The sequence below is a fragment of the Balaenoptera musculus genome, chromosome 2, assembly GCF_009873245.2.
Source record: "Balaenoptera musculus isolate JJ_BM4_2016_0621 chromosome 2, mBalMus1.pri.v3, whole genome shotgun sequence".
Classification (NCBI taxonomy): domain Eukaryota; kingdom Metazoa; phylum Chordata; class Mammalia; order Artiodactyla; family Balaenopteridae; genus Balaenoptera; species Balaenoptera musculus.
This window is the reverse complement of record NC_045786.1, coordinates 45,426,395-45,451,383: the sequence shown is the minus strand read 5'-3', so window position 1 is coordinate 45,451,383 and position 24,989 is coordinate 45,426,395. Positions and strand designations below refer to the sequence as shown.

Here is a 24,989-nt window from a genome sequence, read left to right as displayed (position 1 = left end):
TACTGTACATCTTCCTCAAATGCTCTTTTGTTGTACCCCTCTGTATTCACGCCAACTCCAACTGGATGACCTCGCTCAGGGCTGGTGCCCAAACTGTGCACAGATAATCCCTAGCGGGGGCTTGATGGGAATTTCCATTCTTCAAGGATGCAGGCACAAACTCACATTGTGACTCAAGTGATGGTACGTTGCAGTCGTATTGCTTTGGTGTGTGGGCTTTGATAGGCTGATGGTGGAATGGCTTTATTTAAAGTATTGCATTACAGATCACATGTGCTCACTATTTTGAGTATTTGTGCCAAACTCCCCAAGGACATCCTACCCCATCACATAAACTGAGCTACACTTGGTGGAAAGCAGATATGTGAAAAAAGCATGCTTTCTTTAGAGTGTCTTGTGAAGGTCCCCTAGGGGATGACACGCCTGCCAATCTTCAAGGCCAAACAAACAGGGGCCAAGTTACTATTTTACAATCATGCAATGCAATGTTAACAAGGAAATTCATATTTATAGAATGCATTTTAATAGATAATTATATCATTAAATGAAGGTTAAAAGAAAAAGCATCACAAGGTCTATTTTAATCTCTAGAAGTTGGAATGAAGGGGAAAGAAACTCTCTGGGGCCTTTCAGCCTTACGTCTCTGCGATGCACCCGGAGCTGCCGGGAAATGAATCATGGTACAGTGGCCTAGAAATTGATACTTGATTTGGGATTCTCTCAGATAATAAAAGATTGTGTCTTTGATCGTCATGATGGCATTTCATGCCACGGTCTCCCCATCTAGCTATTCTATGATTTCTCTTCTCCATTAGAGAGGTCTTTGCCTGCCCTCCCGCCTCTGGATTTATAGCAGACTGATCTGCAGGGGCCTGAATTAGGCTGCTCTATGGACTTTCCGGTATTATTGCCTTGGTTAAGCTCTGTGTATCCAAAGAAAAGGGACACTGCTGGACTAAGTGACCACTACCTGTGAATAATACTTCTGATTGATCTCAAATTATTGCATGCTGTCTCTGTCTCTATGTGTATTAGAGTAAGCGGGGGCTTTGCCCTCAGCATCTTTAAGTCTTCAAAGGGAAAGGGATAGGAGGGTGGCCTAGGAGATAATCAGCGCAAAGAAGAATCAAAAGAGTAATCCTCTTGCCCCCTACTTCCCGTAGAATGCCTGCCAACCGGAAGAGGGGGAAAATAAGCAGGCCTCCTCCAGCTCTGGATCTCATGCTCTCCTACTCGCTGAGCCCATCTTATCCTCTTTGGGAAGGCAAACGATCAGAAAAGGGGCAAACCTCACTGCACTACAGCCTCGCAGTGTGAGTTCCAGATCATTCTTAAGTAGCTCTTTTTCCGGATAATTTTCCCCAATCATCTCATGCTTCTGGACAAAGGTTTTCTTGCCACCTCCCTGCAAGGCAGGCCTCTTTAAGGATTTTCTGATTCGTTATCTCAATGACTCACACAAGCACAGTCCTGTGCTCATCTGGCTCTGGGGCAGGCCAGACTTCAGGGTCGGGGCCCCTGTTGGTGGTGAGCATTCATTACATACCTTTTGAACATCAGACGGAACTCTGGAGAGGAAGTCTAGTAGTTCATCATTGTCGATGGCGTAGGGATTTCGAAGCTTCTTAGTAAATTTATTTATGCCTGAAAAACAGAAATATCGGGAGATCTCTGTCTGTCTGTTGATGTCTCTCTATCCATCTATCTTTAAAAACTCACCTGACTGGGAGAGGGGAAGCAATCACAAGTAAAAATTAGTGTGAAAACAATTACTGGACCTCAAGTCATGCACACGTTGCTGTCATGTGGAATCATTCACAAATGTCTTTTCTTGGAGGAAGGAAAGGGGGATCGTTGGAGAGGGGCTTTGCCTTCTTCAGCTGTGAAAATCCCATTACAATCCCATCAGCAGGGCGGCAGAAACACACACTAAAACTGTGGAGCTCACTGGTTTTTTGGACGACACTGATTAACAGCCTGCTCTGCTAGGAAAATGAATGTCCCAGATGGGAAAAGGCCCTCACTAGCCCAAACAAGTCTCTGCTTGGGAGCTCTGGACCAAACCTAGCAGCGGGAGGTGGAGGGTGGGAGTTGTTTTTTTGTTGTTAAAAAGAACCCACAAGAAATCTATCTCCCGCTCCCCGTCCAACTCATTTTCACAGGTTTCTCTTCTCTCACTGCAGAACAGAACTTGACATGTTGATTTTACTTTGATGCTGCAGGAAACTGTGAAAAGTTATTATTGGAAAATTATCTTACTGTGGTTGCTAGCTTAATTTATGGACCGTGGCACTGGTGCGAGGGTTTGGCTAGGCCATGAAGTCGGTGCGGCTGATTTAGGACAACGGTAATTAGAAGGGGGTGTGACGTTTTAAGTTGTCCTTGGTGGCGGCACCTTGGGCACGTGGGCACGTCCAGGACAAGCTCTGCCCACGGTTCCCTCTTCAGAGGAAGGCGCCCCTCCACCAGCTTTTGTCTCCTACTCCGCTCCTAGGAGCTTCTTGGAGGTGTGTGTGCCTGTAGCCAGAGCTTATAAATGTGGTCTTTCACTAAATGTCAACCCTTTGTGCCAAGTCTTAGAAGCAGAAGGTGGCCTTCTGAAGTCTGCCCACAGAGTGCTTGTTTATCAAGGACCGTATCTGAAGTCCTTGTCAATCTCCGTGATGCTGAACGAATGTTCACATTGGTGGTACCCTGACTGGCTCTTAACTCTGAAGGCAAGGTAACATTTACCTGTTCAATAGTCCACAACAGAGAAGAGGTTTGATGTTTTTCTTCTTTCATTAAATATTATTTTGCCTTCATCTAAGAACTGGACTTTCTGTGAGCCATTACCCCTGACGCAATGCCAAACTCCTAGTAGTTCCATTAGAGACAGTCGGGTTCACATCTGCTTGGCAAATGGGAGCTGGCCAGGTTCATAAGTCAAGGGTGCTTGTTGACTGGGCTGGGGAAGACTTCCTGCAAATAACCCCCTTTTTCTCAAGTCAAAGTCACTCTATGCCTTTCTTCCCTCTACCTCCACAGGCAGCTTCATGTTTCTAGCTAAAATTTCCCCCAGTGTTCCTTTAAAATACTCTCCACTGTGTTATTCTAAAGACATTTAATTGTAGCATGGGCTTTTTGGCAAAAGAAAACAGACAAAGCAAAATGATGAAGGGAGACAAAGACGTATTGAGGAAAGATATATCTTCTATTGTTAATTATATATAGTGTGCGCATCTGGAGTCTCTACAAGGAACCGCCAGGCAGGGATAATACCACAGCCGATCAAAACACTGCATTCTTAGTCACTGAGAAGATTATAAACCTGCCCAGTAACTCAAATGCACCAATAAGGGCAGAAGAAGTCCACAAAGCACTCCGACAGTCTATGTTTGAAAAACTTTGTTAGATTAAAAATTATAAGAAACTCAGATTGCGTGCTTCAAAAGCACACCTTGTTTTTTTAAGATGTCACAGGCTCAAATGTCAGTAATTCCACCATATTATCTACCGTGTAAAACCAAGTGTCAAGGGGGGATCATAGAGCCCGTGGTCATCTTTAAAGGGCAACTGGGCAAGGAACAAGGGTTTGGGAACAAGAATAGCTGGGTTCCAGTTCTGGCCTCACCATATATTATTAGCTGTAGTTTCAGACAAATTACTTAACCTCCCTGAGCCTTAGATTTCTTATATTAAAATTTGAATAATAAAGACCTATATTATATAGTTCCTTGGGTTGAAGGGAGAATCACATTGGACAACAAAGGCAAGAGGATTCTATAATCTGAAATTCCACCACAATGAAGGGAGCTACCATCATTACTGTAGATGTCAATAAGCCAAGAAAACAAAGCAGGCGGTGATGGAAGAGTCTTTATACTGGCAGGTATGTGACTACATACCAAATTTGGAAGTGGTGGGTTTCTCCAGTAGCATGCTAGATGTACCTTTAGATTTTTTAACCTAAACAATACAGATAGAGCATATCTGCTGTGAATTTTTATCTGTTTTGTTTTTAGCCAAAGAAAGAAAGTGGGATTTAAATACCAAGGGATTAACATTTGGGAAAGACACTATCATTTAGTGATGATAGATTGAATAGATCAGTGGATTAGAATGAGCCCTCTGGTTAAAAAAATAAATCACTCGGAGAAAGAGAGAGGAAAAATCGCATGGCTGCTTTGCACATACGGTCAATAGGGAATAAACACTTGAAACTGAATTAGAACATTTTATGAGTGACTGGCATGTAGCCTTGACTGCAAAATATTGGTGGGGGTGGGTGAGGTGGGGCAGAGGGTCCTTGCTTGCTCCTGTATCAAACACTAAGTGTCTTCCATGTGATATATATTGTACTATCAAATGGAGGTACAAAGTTAAATAAGTCACAGTTTCTTTCCAGAAGCTCAAAATCTGGCTTGGGGAGTTTGTAATCTACCTGGGAAAATCAGAAGTGGCTAAGATCAGAACTGAAAAAGTATAATTAGAGCATCTATGATGAAGAACAGAATGGAAGGAATATGGGAAACCTCTCAAAAGGTACAGAAAACCTCCATGGGATCTAATCCTCAAAGGTGCCTTGCCTTCTAGAAACACATACAACAAACAAATGACTGAAATTCAGTAGATACAGTTTTCTAGAGAAAATTCCCTCTTAAACCACTTCTAACTTAATTTTCATAATTACACTCCCAAATAAGAGAGGTGGTGAGCTCAAAAAATGCCATCTATGTAGATCACAGGTATTAAACTTGCAGACTCATCCACTCATAAAATATTTGCCAAGTGCCCACTAAAGATCTACTACCTATATGTAGCTGCACTAGGAATTATACGGTTAAAGAGGAAAGAAAGTATCTCACCATTTAAAACCTTACAATAAAGTTGGTGAGTCAAGGAATATTCCCCACAGCCATCATGAAACTAGGCTGCTTTCATAGACTTATGTTAAATAATTGTGCTACTTAATAAATACTTATACAAAAATGTTATTTGGATGTAAAGAATAGGGAAATATGAACACAGAGTTAAAAAATTTTGTTCCAAAAGGTTAAAAAACATTGCACAAAAAAATTTAAGGATCTTATCCACCACTTCAGGACTCAATGAAAATGAGTAAGTAACTTAGGATAAGAAATAGTCTTTTGATGCTTAATAAGGTTAAAAGGAAAACTAGAAATTTAAGACGTATAAAGTTGTCTTCTTCTACATGATAAATTCTCTGCCAAGAATATGATCATGTAAGAGATGTGCAAAGGAAAATCCTGGATCTGTGCTAGCTAATAACTAACTTGTCTTGGAAAAGAATAAGTCCTAACAGAATGGCAGAATATATTCCATGATGGTATGGCAGGTTTTACATGATGAGAAGAGGCAACAGATCATGTGATAAGTCAAGGCTTATCTATGGTAAGCTCATCAATAAACTATAAACCTCTGTCTAGAACATAAAACTAAAGAATGAGACACAGAACATAAAGATCAAAGGGTTATTTTCATCCAGGAGAGCATCTTAAACTCCATGCTATTTCATAATTTCATCCATAAGCTGAACAATAAATAGAACAGTGTCTCATTAAGTAGATGCAAAAAGTTGGTGTTGAAAAGCTGCCAAGAACTTGAAGGATAAGACGAGAAGTCAAAGGGATGTGGGGTAAATTGAAAGATGGATTGGTATCCCAATACTGACAATCTAAGGAAGAAATATAGTATAGTCTTCTTTCTGGATGGAGAGATGCAGAAAAGCAAATCAAGTATATACCAGAAGGATGAAGAAAACATGTGCAACAGTATTTAACAAGCTGACCGTCAACTCACACCAACTTAAAAAAGAGCAAAACACTGGCCAAATAGTTGTAATTTTGTATCAAGTTCTTGTTAGGGTCAGACAACAGTTTTAAGATCTGTGTTTTAAATGTGATCAGCAAATGGACTGAGAAACTAACACTTAACGAAAAACAAGAAAGAATGAGATTATTCAATCTATACAGATAACATTCAGTAGTATATGAGTATTCAGGGAAATGCTTTTACAAAATACGTATTCCTTCTTAATCAATGGGCCCCTGAAAAGCTCCATGCTCTCTTTCCTAAAGGTCAAATATGGGCCAATGTGCTAACTGAAAAACACAACAGAAAAACAAACAAAAACTAAGCATGGATATGAGATGACTTTCTCCAAGAGTAAGAGTCATCAAGTATTAAAATGGACCCCTGAAGAGGGAGTTAGAATATCTTTTCCTTTTCTAGGGCTTGTTACAAAGGAGAGAGACTTTATATAATAGGATTTTCACCTCCTGGATAAAATAGAGAATGGATTATGAATGGATTATGCTCTCTCAAAATCATTCTATTTCTGAAATGTTATGAGTTATTCCATTTTTCCCATGACTTTACCCATTTCTGAATGTCTAGGTTTGGCCTTCCTCATCAGCAGGATTCTGCCTGGGTTCTCTTTGGAAATGGTCTACATTTAATGGTTTTAGAAATATTATAGCTCCCCCTCTCCCTGGCATTTGCAGGCTTTCAGCTTTTGCTTAAAGATGAATGCATCTCAACACAGTCACTTACATTCAGAACTTCTCTGAACCTCTCTTAACATCTGAAGATCCCTAGAAGTAACTATGGTTAAGAACTGAGAAGTGGGGCTTCCCTGGTGGCGCAGTGGTTAGGAGTCTGCCTGCCAATGCAGGGTACATGGGTTCGAGCCCTGGTCTGGGAAGATCCCACATGCCGCAGAGCGGCTAGGCCCGTGAGCCACAACTACTGAGCCTGCGCGTCTGGAGCCTGTGTTCCGCAATGGGAGAGGCCACGACAGTGAGAGGCCCGTGCACCGGGATGAAGAGTGGCCCCCGCTCGCTGGAACTGGAGAAAGCCCTCGCACAGAAACGAAGACCCAACACAGCCAAAAATAAATAAATAAAATTAAAAAAAAAAAAAAAAAAGAACTGAGCAGTGGTCACAGGAGCTGAGCAATGGAAAACCAGAACTGATAGATTCTTCCAGAAAAGGGTTGATTGCTTCTCCAATTAACTGCAATGCACTCTCCTTATATCAACCCAGCGCCCACCCAGCAAGAGACACAAATATTCACAAAGTTGCTTGTAATTTTTCCAATTGCTAGCTTGAGTAGTAAATCAAGTCCTGAAATTTATTTCCAGTTTGCTGTTTTTGTTTCTACTTTTGTTAAAAGCAGCTAAACTTTATATAGGCTCACCATTTCCCCTGGTAAATAATAGCTTTTTCTTTCCTTTCAGGAACTGGTTAGGTAGTCAGTGAGGGTCCCTCCCTTTCACCTCACTGCTTCTGGATTTAAGTATTGGGTTAGGTTATTTTTTTCCTTCCAGGGGAGATAAAGTGTCAGGAGCAGGCTAGCAGTGGCTAGATCTACTTTTACATAATATAAAGGGAAAGATGCAGGTGTTTGCTCACTCTGAATAACAGTGTTTCCTGAAAGTTACTGGGCCACAGCAGTATATTATTCAAGAGTATTTATGACTCTGAAAGCCCAAAGGGAAATAGCATGCACAATCACATTTTTATTTGATTGCAATTATGCAAGAGGCCTATAAATATCTATGCTGATCCTTCACGTAACTGGCCTTTTCAGGGAGGTCCTGGAAGTTTTTGTTCCCCAAATACTTTTCTTAATCTCATGTTTAACTGCCAACAAGAGCACATTTAAAGTTTATAGCCACACTTTAAAAATGAGTAATTGGTTCTTACCTGGAATTGATTGCTAGCAAAAGGACCGTGCCAAACTTACCCCAGATTAAAATGATGTACCGCAGTGGAATGAAATACAAAGTGATGGTGGCAACTGCCAGTATCAAACAGGCCAGGAATGAAAGGAATGGGACCGTCCAGTTAAATGTGCTGTAGACAAACCACATACATGTCATTTTCTCTGATGCTCAAGAACAGCTGTAGATTCATTTTGCCATGTTTACTTCTTAGTTTATACACATGAAAAAGGTCTATTGGAAATGTTTCTTCTCAAAACTTGGAGATAAAAGTCTGCCAAACTGATTGGGCACTGGAAAAACATTCTTGAGGAGAAAGTCACAAGACCAACTGCCATTCGGCTTGTCAGAATCTTGGTGACTTTGCCTTCCTGGAACCGACAGTACTGAAGAGAAGACTTTGGCTCTCAAAAGTGATTAAACACTGAAATACTGTTATGTGGCTCTGTGCATGCAGAGCTTCAAAACAAAAGGTGAGTTAGGTCACTTCAAAGTCAATATTTCTCTCTCAATTAACACGTGGTTGCCAGTAAACATTGAGAAAAGGGAGTATATTAGTACAGTGCTTTTGCATTTTTCTAATAACTTATATTTAGAATTTCCAGACTCACTGACTCCAGAAGGTTAATAACGCCCTGAAATGGACTGGGGAGCATCTGGCTATAAACCATTACACCACCAACCCATAGACAATGTAAGGAATGTTGCTGTATATTATTTTCACAAGGCCCTTGGCTCCTTTTGTTCTATCTATTGCCTGCTTTGACTTGAGATCTAGAATATGGGATATAGAACTGAATGTACTATGGAAATCCTTGCACAATCCTAGAAAGTGATCGTTAAATCCAGTGCCCTGATGAAAGCTCATGAGTGTCTGGGGCATTTCTTCTTCTGGCCCTTCATCTTCACTGAGATGAAAGATTTATTTCTGTTGTCTTTTTTATTGGGGGGGGGTGGGTGTTAGGGGATTTGGGGAGAGCAGCTTATAATAGTTATTGGGCACTTAATATGTGCCCCTGTCCTAAGATGTTTTTTATATATTTAGGTTGTAATGCTCACAAGTAAGGATTATCCCCCTTTTACAGATGAGCAAATCAAGCCTGAAATTAGGAGTCTGGTGTTAACATATACACACTACTATATATAAAATAGGTAAACAACAAGGACCTACTCTATAACACAGGGAACTATACTCAGTATCTTATAATAACCTATAATGGAAAATAATCTGAAAAAGAATATATATATATATATATATATATATATACACACATACATACACAACATTGTAAATTAACTATACTTCAATAACAAATTTAAAAAATATAAGACCAATCCAGTTATACCTCACCCTCTTGTTAAAAATTGTTATTAATATTTTAAATCTTTGCCTATGGAGAGATACAATATTATATACACATGTGTGTGTATTTAATGTCTCACTTCTTTAAATTATAAGTAAAGATGAATGCATTTTAATATGATTGTTGGTCATTCTAATGTATTTCTTAGTGATATCCAGCTTATTTCCTTGCCAGAGGCAACTATTTAGGGAAGTGCTTAAGAAAATTGATTTTATAAGCAAACTGACATGGGTTTGAGTTCAAGCTCTACCTCTAAAAGTTGAGTGACTAGAGGAAAGTGTTTCAATCAATCTGAACAATAATTTCTTCTCTAAAGAATGGGAATAATAATAATACCTATAGCATAGAGTTTTGCTAGAATTAAACAGGTACTTGCATTTACAATAGCTCTGGTAACACGTGAAAGATGGTTAGCTTAGTTTTCATATTAAATTTTTATGTTAAGTTTGTTTCCAAAAAAAAAAACAAAAGTTAGCTCTGCTTCTAGCACATTGTAAAAACTCAAAAAAACAAAAAAACAAAAAACAAAAAAGGAAAGAAGTTACTATTTGTCTATCCCTTCCCTCCCTTTGATGTTTTCCTCAAATAAAATCTCTTTGGATACTAAAGAAATCAGTCTTTTGTCATATTTGTTGCAAACGTTTTCCCAGTTTGTTGCTTTGTCTTTTTAAAAAATCTCATTTATAATTTTTTAAAGATAAAAATTATGTATTTTACATGACCAAATTCATCAATTTTTTTCCCTGTTGATTTTTAGATTTGGTATTTCTTGTAAAAGACTTCCCCTAGTCAAGTGACTTGACACCAAGAATTTGAATAATCAATATTTCCTCCACTCCTTTATCATACTGCTTTCTATGTTATTTTAAATGTCTACATATATGTAGGTCCATTCCTGACTATTCTCTTACATAGCGGAATTTGTAGTAGAACTTTTTAGTAGGCAACCTCACAATATTTGAGAAAATGTTATGGATGCCACAAATGCCCCTGTTATGCCAGGGCAAGAAACTTAACCTGCAAATATCTTTGCACAAGGACATAGGGATAGTACATGAATGTGTGATGCAGTATGGTTTGTAATAGTTAAAAAAGAAAATAGCTTCAGTATCATCAATAAGGTAATATCTAAATAAAATAAATATCTAAACATCTAAATAAAGAGGAAAAACTAAATAGATTTACACTCTGCAATATAATACAGCTTTAAAAAACAATGAGAATATGAAAAGAATACCCACACAAATACCTTTGCCCTCAACACAGAGGCTCAAAGCTAGATACAGTGAAAAACTAAGTTTCAGAAATATGTAAGTATGTTTATATACACACACACACACATACTGAGAAAACCTCTGGAGGATATACTCCAAACTGTGAATGATAGCTCAATATGATGGGGGGAGAGGGAAAGAAAGAGGGAAGATGGAGCTATAGAGAATAACGGGAAGCTTTCTGATTTGATTACTTTTATAATGGATGTATATCACATAATCAAAATAAATAAAAATATAAAATCAATAAATTAAAACTGAAATAAACAAGTAAAAACAAATACCAATCTGTGTGCCCTATTTTTGTTTTCGTTGTTGTTGCTTTTTAAAGCAGAGACATAGTAAGTGTCAGATCCTGGATGCCAATACACAGGTAGGTAGCAATGCACCTGTCTCTTTTCCATTAGGTGGGCTTAAGCAATGTACTCTACTTCTCTGTGCTTTAATTTTCCCATCTGTAAAGTGGGAATAATGACTTTCTACTTTATAGATATGCTGAGGGGATTCAATGAATTAATAAATGTAAACCCCTTAAAAACAATATCTGGTACATAGTAATTATTCAGTAAATGTTAGCTAGCCTCATTTTTCTTGTTGTTATTGCACAAAAGTGACATAAATATGAAAAAAGCTAATTATATCAGGTAGCATTTTGAAGATAATAAAAACTATGGAACTACTTTTTATAAAGAAATATACATTATGGCTCCTTTTCTAAAAATAGCAAACCTGCCTTTAAAAAAAGTTAAATAATAGCTAAATAATTTTTAATACCTTGAAAAAAAAGAGAAAGCCACCATTAAGCTGACATAAAAATAAGACAACATCAGAGTGTAAAATGTATTGCAAGAATTCTGGAGATTACCAACCTCCAAAGTCAATTTCACTCTAATAATTTCTGCCAAATATTGAAATTTTTAACTTCTGCATCTGTTACCTGCACAGGAGGGCAGAAGATAAAGCCTAGGGCCTCCACAAAGGAAGATTCAAGTAGAAGAACACTGCATAAAACTTACATTTTCAGGGTAAGGATGAATTGAGAGAGACAGACAGACAGAAAGACAGACAGACAGAGACAAAAAAAGGAAGAAAGGAAGGGAGGGACAAATCCACCATATATAAGTGGATGCAGAGAACTCTCTTGTGTGTCACGATGCTAGTGCCAGGATTTATCAGCTGAGTTTATGCTACCAGTATACTCTGAAAAGCCTCAGCAAAAAATTTAATTAAAAAAAGAGATCCCAGGTTGGATCACCCCAAAGTGACTCGAGCAATAATCCTCTCTAAGGAAATGCACTATCAACTCAGATATATGAGTATGCTTCACACACACACAAATCCAAGGAATATGAGTTCATAATTAAAACTGCAAAATATAAAAGGACACACAGCATCATGAGTAAGAGCCAGCAGAAGTAACAGCAAAATCCCAAACAAAAGACTTCAAATACGGAAAGCAAACACAATATGTTAAATAATAATGTTTAATAATTTAAAAGTCATAAAACAGAGGCTTAAAAATATAGTCAAGGAAGAGATGATGAAAATGACCAAGAAGATTTGAAAACAAAGCAAGGAGAACTTTAAAAAGAAATACAGTGATTAAAGTTAAGACCCCCACGCATGGATTAAACTGGATTTTAAATATCAGAGGAAATAAGGTTGTGCAAGATAGTCCAAAGAAAGTACTTAGAAGGCATCACAAAGAGCAAAAAGATAGAAGATGTCAAAGAGAAGAGACATGGAACATAGATTAACTGACTGAATTGACTGGGAAGATGATAATAGTAACAATTAATATTAGACTGTGGTAATAAGCCATGCTGTGAACTCTAGGGTAACAACAACAACAACAAATGGCAAAAGGGTGCTTATATATAGAGGAAAATAGAAGAAAATTACAGAAAATAATGAAAAAAACCCAAAAAACAGAGCAAGGGAAAAAAAGACACAATAAAAACCACAGATTTAAATCTAAGTATATCAGTAACCACATTAAATTTGCATGCACTACATGCTGCAAGTAAAAGACAGTGACTCTCAGAAACGAGAGATATCTAAAACATAAACAGGTTGAAAGAAAGTGATAGAAAACTTGTATTATGAAGGAAGCATCAAAAGGAAGATGGTATAGCCATATCATTAGTTAAACAAGATATTAAGGCCGATTTTTAAAATCGGTCACTTTCTATTGATTAATGATCCAATTCAACAGGAAAATACAACAATTTTAACATGTACAAACCAAATAACATAACTTCAGAATATAGAAAGCAAAACCTGATCAGACTACAAAGAGTAGACAAATCCATGACCCCAGTGGAAGGTTTTAACACACATCTTTAATTAATACAAGAAGAACCAAAAATAAAGACCAGTATGAGTATAAAAGATTTGAACACCATCAACAAATTTAATCAATGAATATATATAAAATAATACACTCAATAACCTTCTTTTCAAAAATTTATAAAAGTTGGCCATTTGTTAGAAATTAAGCAATATACTTCTTGGCAAGGAAGAAATAAAAATAGAAATTAGAAAAAAGTTTTTACTAAATGTGAATTGATAATGAGTATCAGTGCCTAAATGTTTGGCATGGAGCTAAGCATTTAGGAAACTATAGCACTTTAAATGCTTACGTTAGGAAAACAGAAAGATTGAAAATAAATGATCTAGTTATCCATCTTAAAGAGTTAGAATAAGAATAGTAAATTAATCTGAAAGAAACTAGAAGGAAGAAAGTAATAAAAATAAGAGTAGTAATTAATGGAAAAGAAAACAGGCAACAGGGAAGATTAACAAAGGCAAATGATGGTTCTTGCTAAAGACTAACATAATTGATAAATGACTGTCAAGAAGAAAGAAGGGAAAACACAATTTTGAGGATAAAAAAGTGAACAATGCTACAGATTCTATTGTCATCAAAGATAGTAAGAGGATTTTATAAACAACTTCATGTCAAAAAGTAGAAAATTTAAATGAAATGGAAAAACTCTTAGAAAATGACAACTTACAGAAACAGATATGAGAAGAAATAGAATAGCTGAACAGATCTCTATATATACTACAGAAACTGAATATTTAATTAAAATCTTCCCTGAAAGAAAACTCCAGGCCCAGATACTTCACTAGAAAATTATATAAAATCTTAAAGGAATTAATTACACCAGGCTTACACAGACTCTTCCAGATAATGGTAAAGAGAGAACACTGCCCACCTATTGTATGAGTCTAGAATAACCTTCACACCATAAAGAATTTTCAAGAACAGAAAACTATATATCAGATCTCACTGATGGTCACAGCTGCAAAAATCCTAGGCAAAAAAATTGTAAATAAAATCCCAGCATATATAAAGAGATTGGATAGCATGATGAAGCTGAGTTTATTCCAGAAATGTAAGATTGGTTTAATATTTGAAAATCAATCATAATTATATACCACATTAACAAAAATAGGAGAAAACAAAAACAACCATAAGATTATCTCAATGAATGCAGAAAAAAAGTTTGACAAAACTCAACCTACATTCACGATAAAAACTCTCAGCAAACTAGGAATAAAAGGGAAATTCCTTAAGCTAATAAAGCACCTTTACAAAAACCTACAGAAAACAACATTCTTAAGGGTAAAATGTTGAAAGCTTTCTCTCTGAGATCGTGTGTGAGAAAGGAATGTTCACTAACAACAATTCTGTTCAACACTGTACTGGAGCTACTAGCCAGTACAATAAAGCAAGAAAACAAAGTAAAATGTATAAGGACTGAAAAATAAGAAAGAAAGAAAATTATTCCTGGATGATATGTTTATGTAATACAACATCCAGAATAATAATCTTCATATAAAAATTAATATAATTAAGTTTATCAAGGTTGATAGATTCAAAGTCAATGTAGGAATATTAATTTCACTTTTATATCCCAGTAACAAACAGGTAGAGATGAAATCTGAAAAAAAAGATACCCTTTAAAATAGCATGAAACAAATCAAGTACTTCAGACTGTATCTCACAAAAATGTGTCAAATTTTTATACATAAAACTCTCAAATACTGAGATAAATTAACGACGATCTAAGTAGATGAAGGAATACATTACATTCATATGTTAGAAAACTTAAATTTTAACAAGATATCAATTTTTTCCCAATTAATGCAATCCTTATAAAGATCTCAATGATCGTTTGCTTGTGTGCAAGTGCATGGTGTGTCACGTGTGTTTATGTGTTGGATGCTAAAAGTGGAGATATGTACCAGACACATTTGTACACACCCTGTCAGATTAGCCCTCCCAACAGCCAAGTCAGTTAAGTCATGTATTTTTCTCTCGGCAACCTACAGTTTTAGTGGTAAAATGTTTAAATGTTTCACAATTTTTTAAAAATTTAAGACACAGAGGAAGAAGGTCAAAGCAATTTACCAAAAATAATACTCATAATCGTTAATATTTTTATGTGATTACTAAAGGCCATCCACTGGTTTAAACTCTTTATAGGCACTAATTCATCCAGGAATGTTATGAAGTAGGAATTATTATTATGCCCATTCTACAGATGAGAACTTGAGTCAGAAAAGGTAATAATTGGCCCCAATCACTTACTCCCAGTATAAGTGGCAGAACTGGGATCTGAATCCAGAGAGTTGGCTCAAGAGCCTACACTCACTGTCTGTATAGTAGACATTTCAGAAAATGTAAGATGGCACATTTTACTCATTTAATCCCCTGAATATTCCTGCTTGTAAGACTGAGGACTTAATTCAAAGATATTGGCACTAACATTCAAAAACTTACTAGACCATCACTCCAGCTACCGTGGAGTATCCTGTCTTTCATAGAAGGCCCAAGATTGAAGAACTCTGATAAATCAAAGCTTACCATCTCAAAATTAAACAATTTGTTAAATATTTTCATAGAAATCCCCAGATTTCCTGAGTTGGCAGCTCCCCAAATTCTAAATAGTAAATCCCTGACTCAAACCTTTCAATGAATGAAAAAATCCAAGGAATCCCCATTCATTCATTCAACTCTTCAGGTTCACTAACACATCCTAAGAATATCTTTGACAAAATTTCAAAACAAAAACCAGACATTATTGTGACCACATCCAGTAAGGTGGGGAAAACTCCATCCTAGAGTTCCTCTCCCAACTGGGTGCCCCACTAGTTGACCTTTGTGTCAATGAAGTCATTATTTTCCTCATTTCCTAGGCACGGAAGAATGAAGTTCTCTGACCCTTCTACCCATGGAAACAGAAACGAGGGTCATAAAATCCTGTAGACCATTCTTTTGTGATTTACCCACATGATGCTTTCCTTCATACATGCATGGTTTTCACCCTAGTTTGTGAACTCTCCCCTCACAACTGGTCTCCTATGCTCACCTTGGTCTTTCTGCCTTCATTCTCTGTCCCTTAAACATGTAACTTTAGATAAAATATAAGATACATCAATCTATCATTCCCCACGTGCTCACCGTCATTCAAACTTCACTTATCCTGCTTTCTCATCTTCATTGCTTAGTATTTCATAATATTACTTCAAAGAAGTTCTTCTTCCTAGGAATGTGCCTTCTAAGCCTTACTCTGGGACATTTGCAGGGAAGACTCCCCTGTCCTAGGTCTACCTTAATTTCACTATCTCCTCTGTGGAGATTTCCCTCACCACTCAAGGACACAAGTGTTGGAGCCACCACTCTGTAATGACAGGACATACAAGATACCTCAGTATTCTGACCCACCCTGTCTGCTCCCTGGGATAATATAAATGCCACATGTTAAGCAAATGTTAGCCTGATGCATGCATACATTTGAAATCTGTATACAATGAAAGAAGGTAATTAGAGAATGTAGAGAAAAGAAAATACCGTTCACTCCATGTAAATGCAAAATCACCAGGGTCTTCGCTGTCAGTAGCAGGGAAGCCTTGCTCTGAGAGATTTATGTAAGTCTATTTATTTGTTAGCTGCCAAAAGTTGGGTAAAAGTTTTCCTGGTCCTTATGCACTGAATTACAATGGAATTCCAACAGAGTTACACATGACGTTGTACTTGAATGCCCAGTGGGAACTTTAAGGTCACTGTAATAATGAATGGCCAAAGAATTAATAGGAGTTGAGCCTCATGTGCCTTCCTGTGTTGCAGCTGGGTAGAACAGTGCTCTGTTCATGGCTGAAAATACGTCTCAGACGTGGCCACCACAGCTGTGTCGGGCACAGCCGCCGTCAAAAGCACTGTAGAGTTGGGGGCCTGTTTAAATCACTCTGCCCTCCTCTCATCAGACACAGTTCCTTGACCATTATCAACTACACAACAGCTACATTTGTCTATTAACAGACATTCAAACATGGAGATACTTTTACCAAAGGACATGGCCTTCTTGCCGCAGTCTTGCCCCCGCTCCACATCCTCTTATCTTCTTTGCTGCCAGTACCTCCCTCACTCAATTTTTTTCATTTGCTTTTCCATCCACTCAAGGCCCTGCATGACCAGCCGCATTTCCAGGCTCTGCCACGTCCATCCCCAGTGGCACAGACATACTGACGCCCCTCCATCTCCCTGTATCTAGCACAGTCTTGGGCTTTGAGCCTCTGCACAAAGGTGCCCACCTACTGAAGCCCCCATTCATCAACTCTGTGCCCAGCTAGCTCTTCTCATTCTCAGAGATGCTGATAAGTTGTTGCTTCTTCAGAACTTTCCTTTGTTTCTCTCTCTCTCTCCTACAACCTTCCTGGGATGTAGGACTTCCCCCCGCATCCTACCTAACCTCTATCTAGCATCAATGCTATTCTAATTGTCTTATTAGTGTTCTTCTCCCTCGTTGGAAAATAGATTCCTACAGAGAGGGAAGTGGGGAGTGGCAAGACGGGGGCGGGGGTTTAAAAAGTACAAACTACTATGTATAAAATAAATAAGCTACAGGAATATATTGTACAACACAGGGAGTATACCCAATATTTTATAATAACTTTAAATGGAATATAATCTATAAAAATTTACTATCTTGTATACCTGAAACTAATATACTATTGTAATCAACTATACCACAACAAAAAAAATGAATTAAAAATAAAGTATTATTTATTTTAAAAAACACACGAAGAAAGAGAATAGATCCCCAGAGGACAATGACATTATAGTGTAAAGTGAGGAGGGGAAGTTCAAACCCAAGATCCATGGCTTACTCGTTGTGTGATCTGGGTTTCATATTTAATCATTCTGTACTTCAGTTTCTTCATCTGTAAAATGGGGATACTAACAATCCTTACTCTGTAGGGTTGTTGGAATCATTTAATCCAATTTCTTTAACTAACTCCTTAAAGAAGTTGCTATGTATAAAGGGCTTAGAACAGTATCTGGCTGGCACATGACATTAGTTGATGTTTCTATTATCATTGTTATTGTGGATGCATTTCTCATTCTTAAACCAAGCCAGTGCCTGAAACTCAAACACTGATAGCTGAATGAGTGAATGAAGAATTATAAATGCTTTCTTCGTCATTTCACTATTTTCTACTGTCACTTATGTTTTTGCTAAGCAATTTTGAGGGTACGTTCAGGAATCATTTTTCAATTTATATGAAACCTAGAGAAATAAAGCAGATAAATATCAATATACATGACCAAAGCCCCCTACTGCTCTTTAATTTTTCTTGACATTGTTCATGGGAATAACAACGTGTAAGTTCAGTAAAAACTCACTAAATTTGAAGATGACTTTAAACCTGTCTTTTTAAAGCAAAAGAAACATGTTTGCTATGCCAACAATAAATGGACATTCAAGGGCAATTTCATGTAATAAGGGATGGAGGAATAACATCAGTAATGACAGAAAGTTCCATATTAGCTGTTTATATTTCCTGATGTTAATCACCACTTATTGATTTCCCTGCATCTTGATAGACAAAATTTCACTTGGCTTTTAGCACTAATTTCAGTCTCTTCTTTATCCATGTAATTTCTAAATATTATGTTCTTTACTTAAAGAAACTAGAATGGCCAGTAAAATATGAAACAGTATTAATTAATCTTTAGAAAGAACAACATGGCTGACACAACTCTGGATTTAAAGGGGAAACAAACATCTACAATTCAAAAGAAAGAAAAAACCTGCTCTGTTCATTGGTATCAAATGAAGACCAAGTTACACAGAGTTCACAATGTATAAAACAAAATAAATAAAAAATAAAAACATGAATCACAGAGAGTTTTTCTCAATTGAGACTCCATTAGAGAATTTAGCCTTTATGCCCTAACGTAGGGGGATGGCAAGCTATGGGTTGGAGCTGAGTCAAATCTAGCCTGACATCTGTTTTTGTAAATAAAGTTTTATTGGAATATATATCACATCCATTCATTTACATATCAACTATCTGCTTTTACACTTAAACAAGGGAGCTGAGTAGCTGCGACACAAACCATATAGTCCAAAGCTGAAAACATTTACTCTTGGGTCCTTTATGGAGAAAGTTTGTTGATTCCTGTCCTAAGCTGTCCATGTATGTGATGAATTAACTTTACATCTTTGCATCTGTGATGTTACTAGTTAGGTACCATTCTCTGGAGAACAGAGAAAAAAATTTCACTCAAGGCATTTACTGTATTCTGTGATTCAGATGAAAAAGCCTCCTTTAAAGCATATTTGCTTCCTTCTTTATTTCTGTATAGGACAATCTATTTTTTAATCTATAGTTTATCACTTAAACCAGAGTATCTTTGAGAATGAATAGAGGCACTATTAATAATTATGCTGGGACAACTGGTGTAAATTGGGCCATACAGCCACCCTGTGAAATTGACAAGCCCAAAGTACACACCAATCAAAGTTAAAAGGCCCAAGACTGTTGCTTTTGTTTTTTCTTTGTTTTTGCATTTTCTGATCCTATCCTCCCTAAGACTCCCCACCCTCGTTTGTCCTAGTGGATGGCAGTTTCACTTCACAACACAAATGTAGAACTTACTTTTTAATTCTTTCTCCAAAAGAAGCTATCTCCTCCAAGACGTTTTGAACAGTTGAGACAACATCCTGTACCATATAGATTCTTTCAATTAAGCCCTTTTTCTCAGATTCCTAAGAAACATAAAAGATTTAACTCAGTTACTTCATTTTTATTGGTCTGCTATAGAAATTATTATGCCATATTATCATAACATGGTTATTATCAACAGAGTGACTTCAGAAGATAAATTTACGTTTTTCACAACTTATTTATTGACTCCCCCAAATCCCTGCCTACTCGTGAGATGTGACCACTTGTAGTGCACAAGCATGTCGCTACCTCAATATCATGAGCTGATGAAGGGGAGCCCCACAGATAAAAGAACTTCATTTCCCTGTGGAGTTGCTGCTTCTCTCTGCAGTCCTTTCCATTGGCTGATCCTGATTTCTTCTGTCTTCACAAGGTTAGCTTACTTACCCTTCTCCCATTAGTCCTTCAGAAAGGTTTCCAGCAGGTAACAATAAGGCATGTTGGATATCCAGATTTTGTATATGGAATTCAGCTTTCTAAGAATATTACCCTTACTTCGCTTATAGAAAACCTAAAATGTGTTTTACCATGTTAGATAGCTAATGTTTATAAAAATAATTTAGAAATTACTCCCATATTGGAGAAATGATGATTCTCTGAAGAGTGGCATTTTCATGCTATTTCTTATATTCTGATACCATATTCTAGCTCCCTTATGAACTCTACTGTAACTGGGATTTAGTTAGTGTCTTCTTAGCTCAGGCCTAGCTGGGTCACTGTAGCTGTCACATCTAACATATAGTACCTAAAACCTCAAATAAATCTAACAAAACTTATTTTTTTTCTATCTTTTACTTGGGTTAGAATTGTACTAAATTATTGAGCAAATATCTTCTAAATTTAAGAGACCATTTCTATAATAATCTTTGCAGCAAAAGAAAAAAAATTCATTCTCATCTTGTATTCTCTGTTCCATCAAACTGGACCCACAGATGGAAGAAGGAAAACACACCACCTCATACTGATTGCAGCGACTGGTAAAAGCACCAATATGGCTGAAATGTCAAAAAGCACAAATTTCCCTTCCTGCATCTGCCCTTGTTTATGGAGCTACTGGCAGAAACAGAGCAAAGAGAGGGGCTGAGGTTAGAATGTACCATTGCTACCCCCTTTTGAGTAAGGGTGCTGGGCTGGTTTGAATAACTTCCTACCATCTGTTCTGTACCCATTTATGCTGCCATTCTGTACAGAAGGAGAGGTCATACTCATTGCTTCCTCTTGCAAAGTCAAACTCACAAGACATTTTTACTTTTTCACTCTAATTTTAAATTTCTTCTTTCCCTTATTCTCTTACTGACTCTAATTCTTCAAGTCGTTTGCATCAAAAATCGGATAGATTGCCAGAGCGACTTAATTCATCTTCAGCAATCCACCAACATCTATTAATGGGCACAATGGTGAAAACCCATCTCTGTCTGCCACAGAAGCATTCATGTTTATAAAGGAGGATTTGAAAGCACCAGGGAATTTGACCCAAAGGGCAAAAGTGGCTTCCTCTTCTCAACAGTGTAGAGTTTAGGTCAAAACAATTTCTTGGAAAATGACTCAAATTACCATGTGGCTCAATTTCATAAAAATTTCCTATTTTAGTAGACTGATTTTTTTTTTTCCCCTATGAAACAGCCAAATGCGGAGGTTCTGGTTGTGAAGAAAAGCCTGAGTTAGTACACCAAAATAATAAATGATTCTCACAATGTTCTTTTACTTTTTAATGAATTTGATGTTTTAGTTTGAATATTCAACATTTAAAGACTACGCCAAAGAATTCCACTGTATCTAGGGTACCAGCATAATTTATGAACCATATCTGTACACTTTTAAGAGTGAAAGTAATCAGAATTATAAATTTTTGAAATATTTACCAACTGACAACTTGGTTTATTAGTGGATCTATAAAATTATTTCATTTTTATTTATTTTCATAATGACACTGTTTCAAAATAAAAAAATATATTTTACATGCATTAGAACAAAAGAGATGTGCTTATATTAACTGAATTTTAAAATGATACATGAAGAATGATTATTCATGCTACATATTCATATATTTAATTGGTTTCCTAGTTATATCTGTTTATAGTCCCATGTTAAGATTACTTTTCCAAAAAATGTACTTCTTTAATGTCATCTTTTCATTTATAATATTTCATAAAATTGTTCTTACTTATCTTCAGAATTGCACTTAATGGTCATTAAATTGACACCTTTAATTGACTCTACTGTAGGCCATAATTTTAATTACAAAAATACTCTCTCTCCAGGCACTGAGAGAAATTCACAGCAAAAATGTGATAGATGAAGAATATTCTCAATTCTATATTTTAAATATTGAAATCTGTATATATTTCTGCCCAAATAATTTCAAAGGCACGATATCTTGTATCCATTCATATGAACTTTCTCTGTCAATATTTTTTCAAGATAAAACTTTAAATAAGTTGTCTCTATGAGTCTCTACAAAATTTATGCTGAAAAATTAATGGCTTCTCAATTTCCTTCCATTCCTGGGTAGAATTTATATTTATCCTATTAAAAATCAAAAGATTTTTTTTTATCCCACAAATTGAGATAATCCAAAGTGTAACTTCAGAACTTAAACACTGAATCATGCACAAATAGGTCAACTATTTGACCTCACAGTTTGCTTTGTGCTGAATATCCCTTTCTTTTGTAAAGAAAAAAAATTCAATATCTTTTATGCCAGTTCTTGTAAAATTCGCTTCCATCTACTAAAGGCTTCCGAAGATGAAGTTACTTAGCATTTTCAGTCATCAAAATTTTTGATTAAAAATATTCCAACTGATACGACCAAAATGCAACAAACATTTAAAAGATTTCTCTTTTTCACAAGAGTTCAATAGCTTTGGGGAATGTTTAAGTTGACTGAGAGTTCTTCAAAGGTTTCAAACATTCTTAAAATCAGACCGATGGATGGATGACTGGCAGCAAAAACAAAGTGCACACTGCCATGCTGAAAGAAGTATATTTTTATATCTGAACATATCTCTGCCATGAAAACTGCTGTTGCTATCCCAACTCTGTATACATAAAATATTTATAAATGTGGGCACTACAGCTTCTAATTCAATTGGTGGTGCATTATCACTTGTCTGTATGCAATCATGGATAATCAGGGCACCATGATCTATCAATTGTACATTTCTGCTTCAAAGATCCCTTCAATTTATATGAATATCTTATTAGCCCTGATGCTGTGCTTCATCAAAATCTGCATTCACATTATCACTACAAAATTAAATAACCCTCAATGCTAAATGTTTAAACTAAATTTACAATAGCATTCCTGATGTCAGAGATTTCATTGTTTGTCAAATTAACTTGCAAAAGCTTTATTTTGATTCCATATAGTAGATGAAAAAAATCATAATTTCAAGTCACCATGGCGGGGTATTGGAAAAGTTTTCAATTAGTAATAATCATACCTCATTGATTGAGGCATTGTATGAGTACAACAATTTCAGAATTAACTTATTTGATATTCTGTTTGAGTCATTTGACGGCATGCTAATAAGACTGGTATCATTTGACTCTTCACAAGGTTTTTAATATATTGATGCTATTGAAGTCAACACATTAATACCTACCTTGCCCTTTTTCATACATGCATAATTAAACCTTGGAATGGAAGATGAGATAAATGTGGAAGAACAGTCATTTGATCTAAAAGAAAAGTCATGCTGCACAGAGAGATTTGTAAACACATCTTTTGGGCTGTGTAAATTAACATCATGTTTCCAGAAATAGTCTTCTAAAAGTAACTATTGACAGCTGAAGGCTCTTCAGCAGGTTTGTAACTTAAGTTTACATGTATCAGTGATGTGATCATGGTCCCAGTGGTAGACAGGAAATGTGAACAGACATTCATCAGTTAGTCTGTCAACAATTATCTTGAGAAATGGATTGTCAGTACTTGATTATTCATTAAACATGTACTCTTTATATTTATTATTATTATTTACTCACTGAAAAAGCATTATCAAACAGTAAGAAGGAAGAAGGAAGATTCCAGGCCTCCTAACCCCAGCAGAATGATCTAAAGGTCCAACTTATACTCCTGGCCTTCATGAAATCTTTCCTAGGGAGGCCAGTCCACACCAACTACTGTCTTGTTCTTTCAATTTGCATCACACCTCTACTCTTTTCATCATTCTAGTAGCAAATGTTCTTTTCACTCTCTACACTGCAAACTTTATCTTTTAAAACATGTACTATTGATTTCATGGGTCTTTAATTATATCTGCCAGTATACCAATGGACATGTTATATGGTCTTTGATACTAGCATTTCCATTAATAGGAAACCAAGGTACAAAGGGGTTAAGTGATGTGTCTATGTCCACATTTGTCTATGTTCACATATATGTGGCAGAGAATTCCAGTCCAGGACTATTAAGTCCAGAGGAAGAGTGGACATTTTCTAGTGGACATTTCACAAGGTAGGCATTCAGCTCACACTTGTTCTTTTTGTCATTTGCTTCTTTGGTGTCTATGGATCTCTGTTCTCTCGACTCACTATATAATACATGATTTTTAGCCATTTCATTCAGTTACATATTTCTATCTACTGTTCATTTCCAGTATTATTTGCCCAGTTTTCATGAGACTGTATGTTAAATTACACTTTTTGAAAATACTTGGGAAAAAACATTTCTTTCCATTCTTACTTATTTTTTAACTTTTCTTGCTAAACATTTTAGCAAACTTTGTGTATAATTTGCATAAAATACATACCATAATTTACATTATAATAAAATGCATTCATTCTTATCTAGGAGCTGGAGTAACCAGGGTTTACAACAACAGATGCAAAGTTAGGGGGAAAAAAACAAAAAACAAAAAAAACTTAAGATGTACCAACTCCACAGGCCTGCATATTTTATTAATCACAGGTTATGGAGTCAGAGGGAAGTGAGTTCAACGTGGGTCTTGTCATCTATGAGCTTTGTGATCATGTCAAGTTCCTACTGGTTTCTGAGTCACAATTCTGCTATCTGGAAAAGGGAGATCATAATCCTGACCCTGACTGGAGTATTTGGAGAATTAAATATTGTATCATATGCAAAGCATTTGGTGCACTCCAGGTGTTTCATAAACATAAGTCCTTGCCCTTCAAGAATGCGAAGAGACAAAAGAACAAATAACCTTTTGTCTAGTTTAAAGAATCCTGGGGTTCATTTAAGTTTCAAAAGCAACGATCTTCCAGGACAAGTCTACTCATGTTGCCCTGCGTTGTATGAAAGATCATCTGGCAGTTCTATCTGCATCATGCTGGCTTTATTTACACGTTTCAGATTGAACCAGGGAATGTGGTGATAACACAGTTTAGCAAACACAGCATTACATCTGCGGCTGCTACCAAATTGCCTAGGAAGAGTAACAGTGATTCATTCAGAAAAAGGAAACTGTTATCACATGTGCTTATATTTTTCCTTAACATATAAGGCTTCTAATTTATAGAGGGAAATGTGTAATAAAAATAGTGATGGCCACTGGTGTGATTAAACCAATGAACAAGATAATTGTGGCTGAACACATATTTTTAGATTCCTACAATTCAGAAAGAATGGATTTTACTTCTCA

General features: G+C 36.4%; 1 protein-coding gene across 9 annotated transcripts in view; it reads right to left on the bottom strand.

Annotated features, from left to right (window-relative positions):
• MCTP2 (multiple C2 and transmembrane domain containing 2) overlaps positions 1-24,989 on the bottom strand; it is a 257,535-nt gene that overhangs the window by 2,383 nt on the left and 230,163 nt on the right. For 8 of the 9 annotated variants that reach the window (XM_036843935.1, XM_036843934.1, XM_036843931.1 and 5 more), the window contains 3 exons: positions 19,321-19,430; positions 7,751-7,860; positions 1,547-1,644 (listed from right to left, as the gene is read on the bottom strand). In XM_036843935.1, the coding sequence (XP_036699830.1) occupies positions 1,547-1,644; positions 7,751-7,860; positions 19,321-19,430 (318 nt within the window). The remainder of the gene's footprint in view (positions 1-1,546; positions 1,645-7,750; positions 7,861-19,320; positions 19,431-24,989) is intronic. The other variant, XR_005018816.1, reaches the window with a different exon arrangement.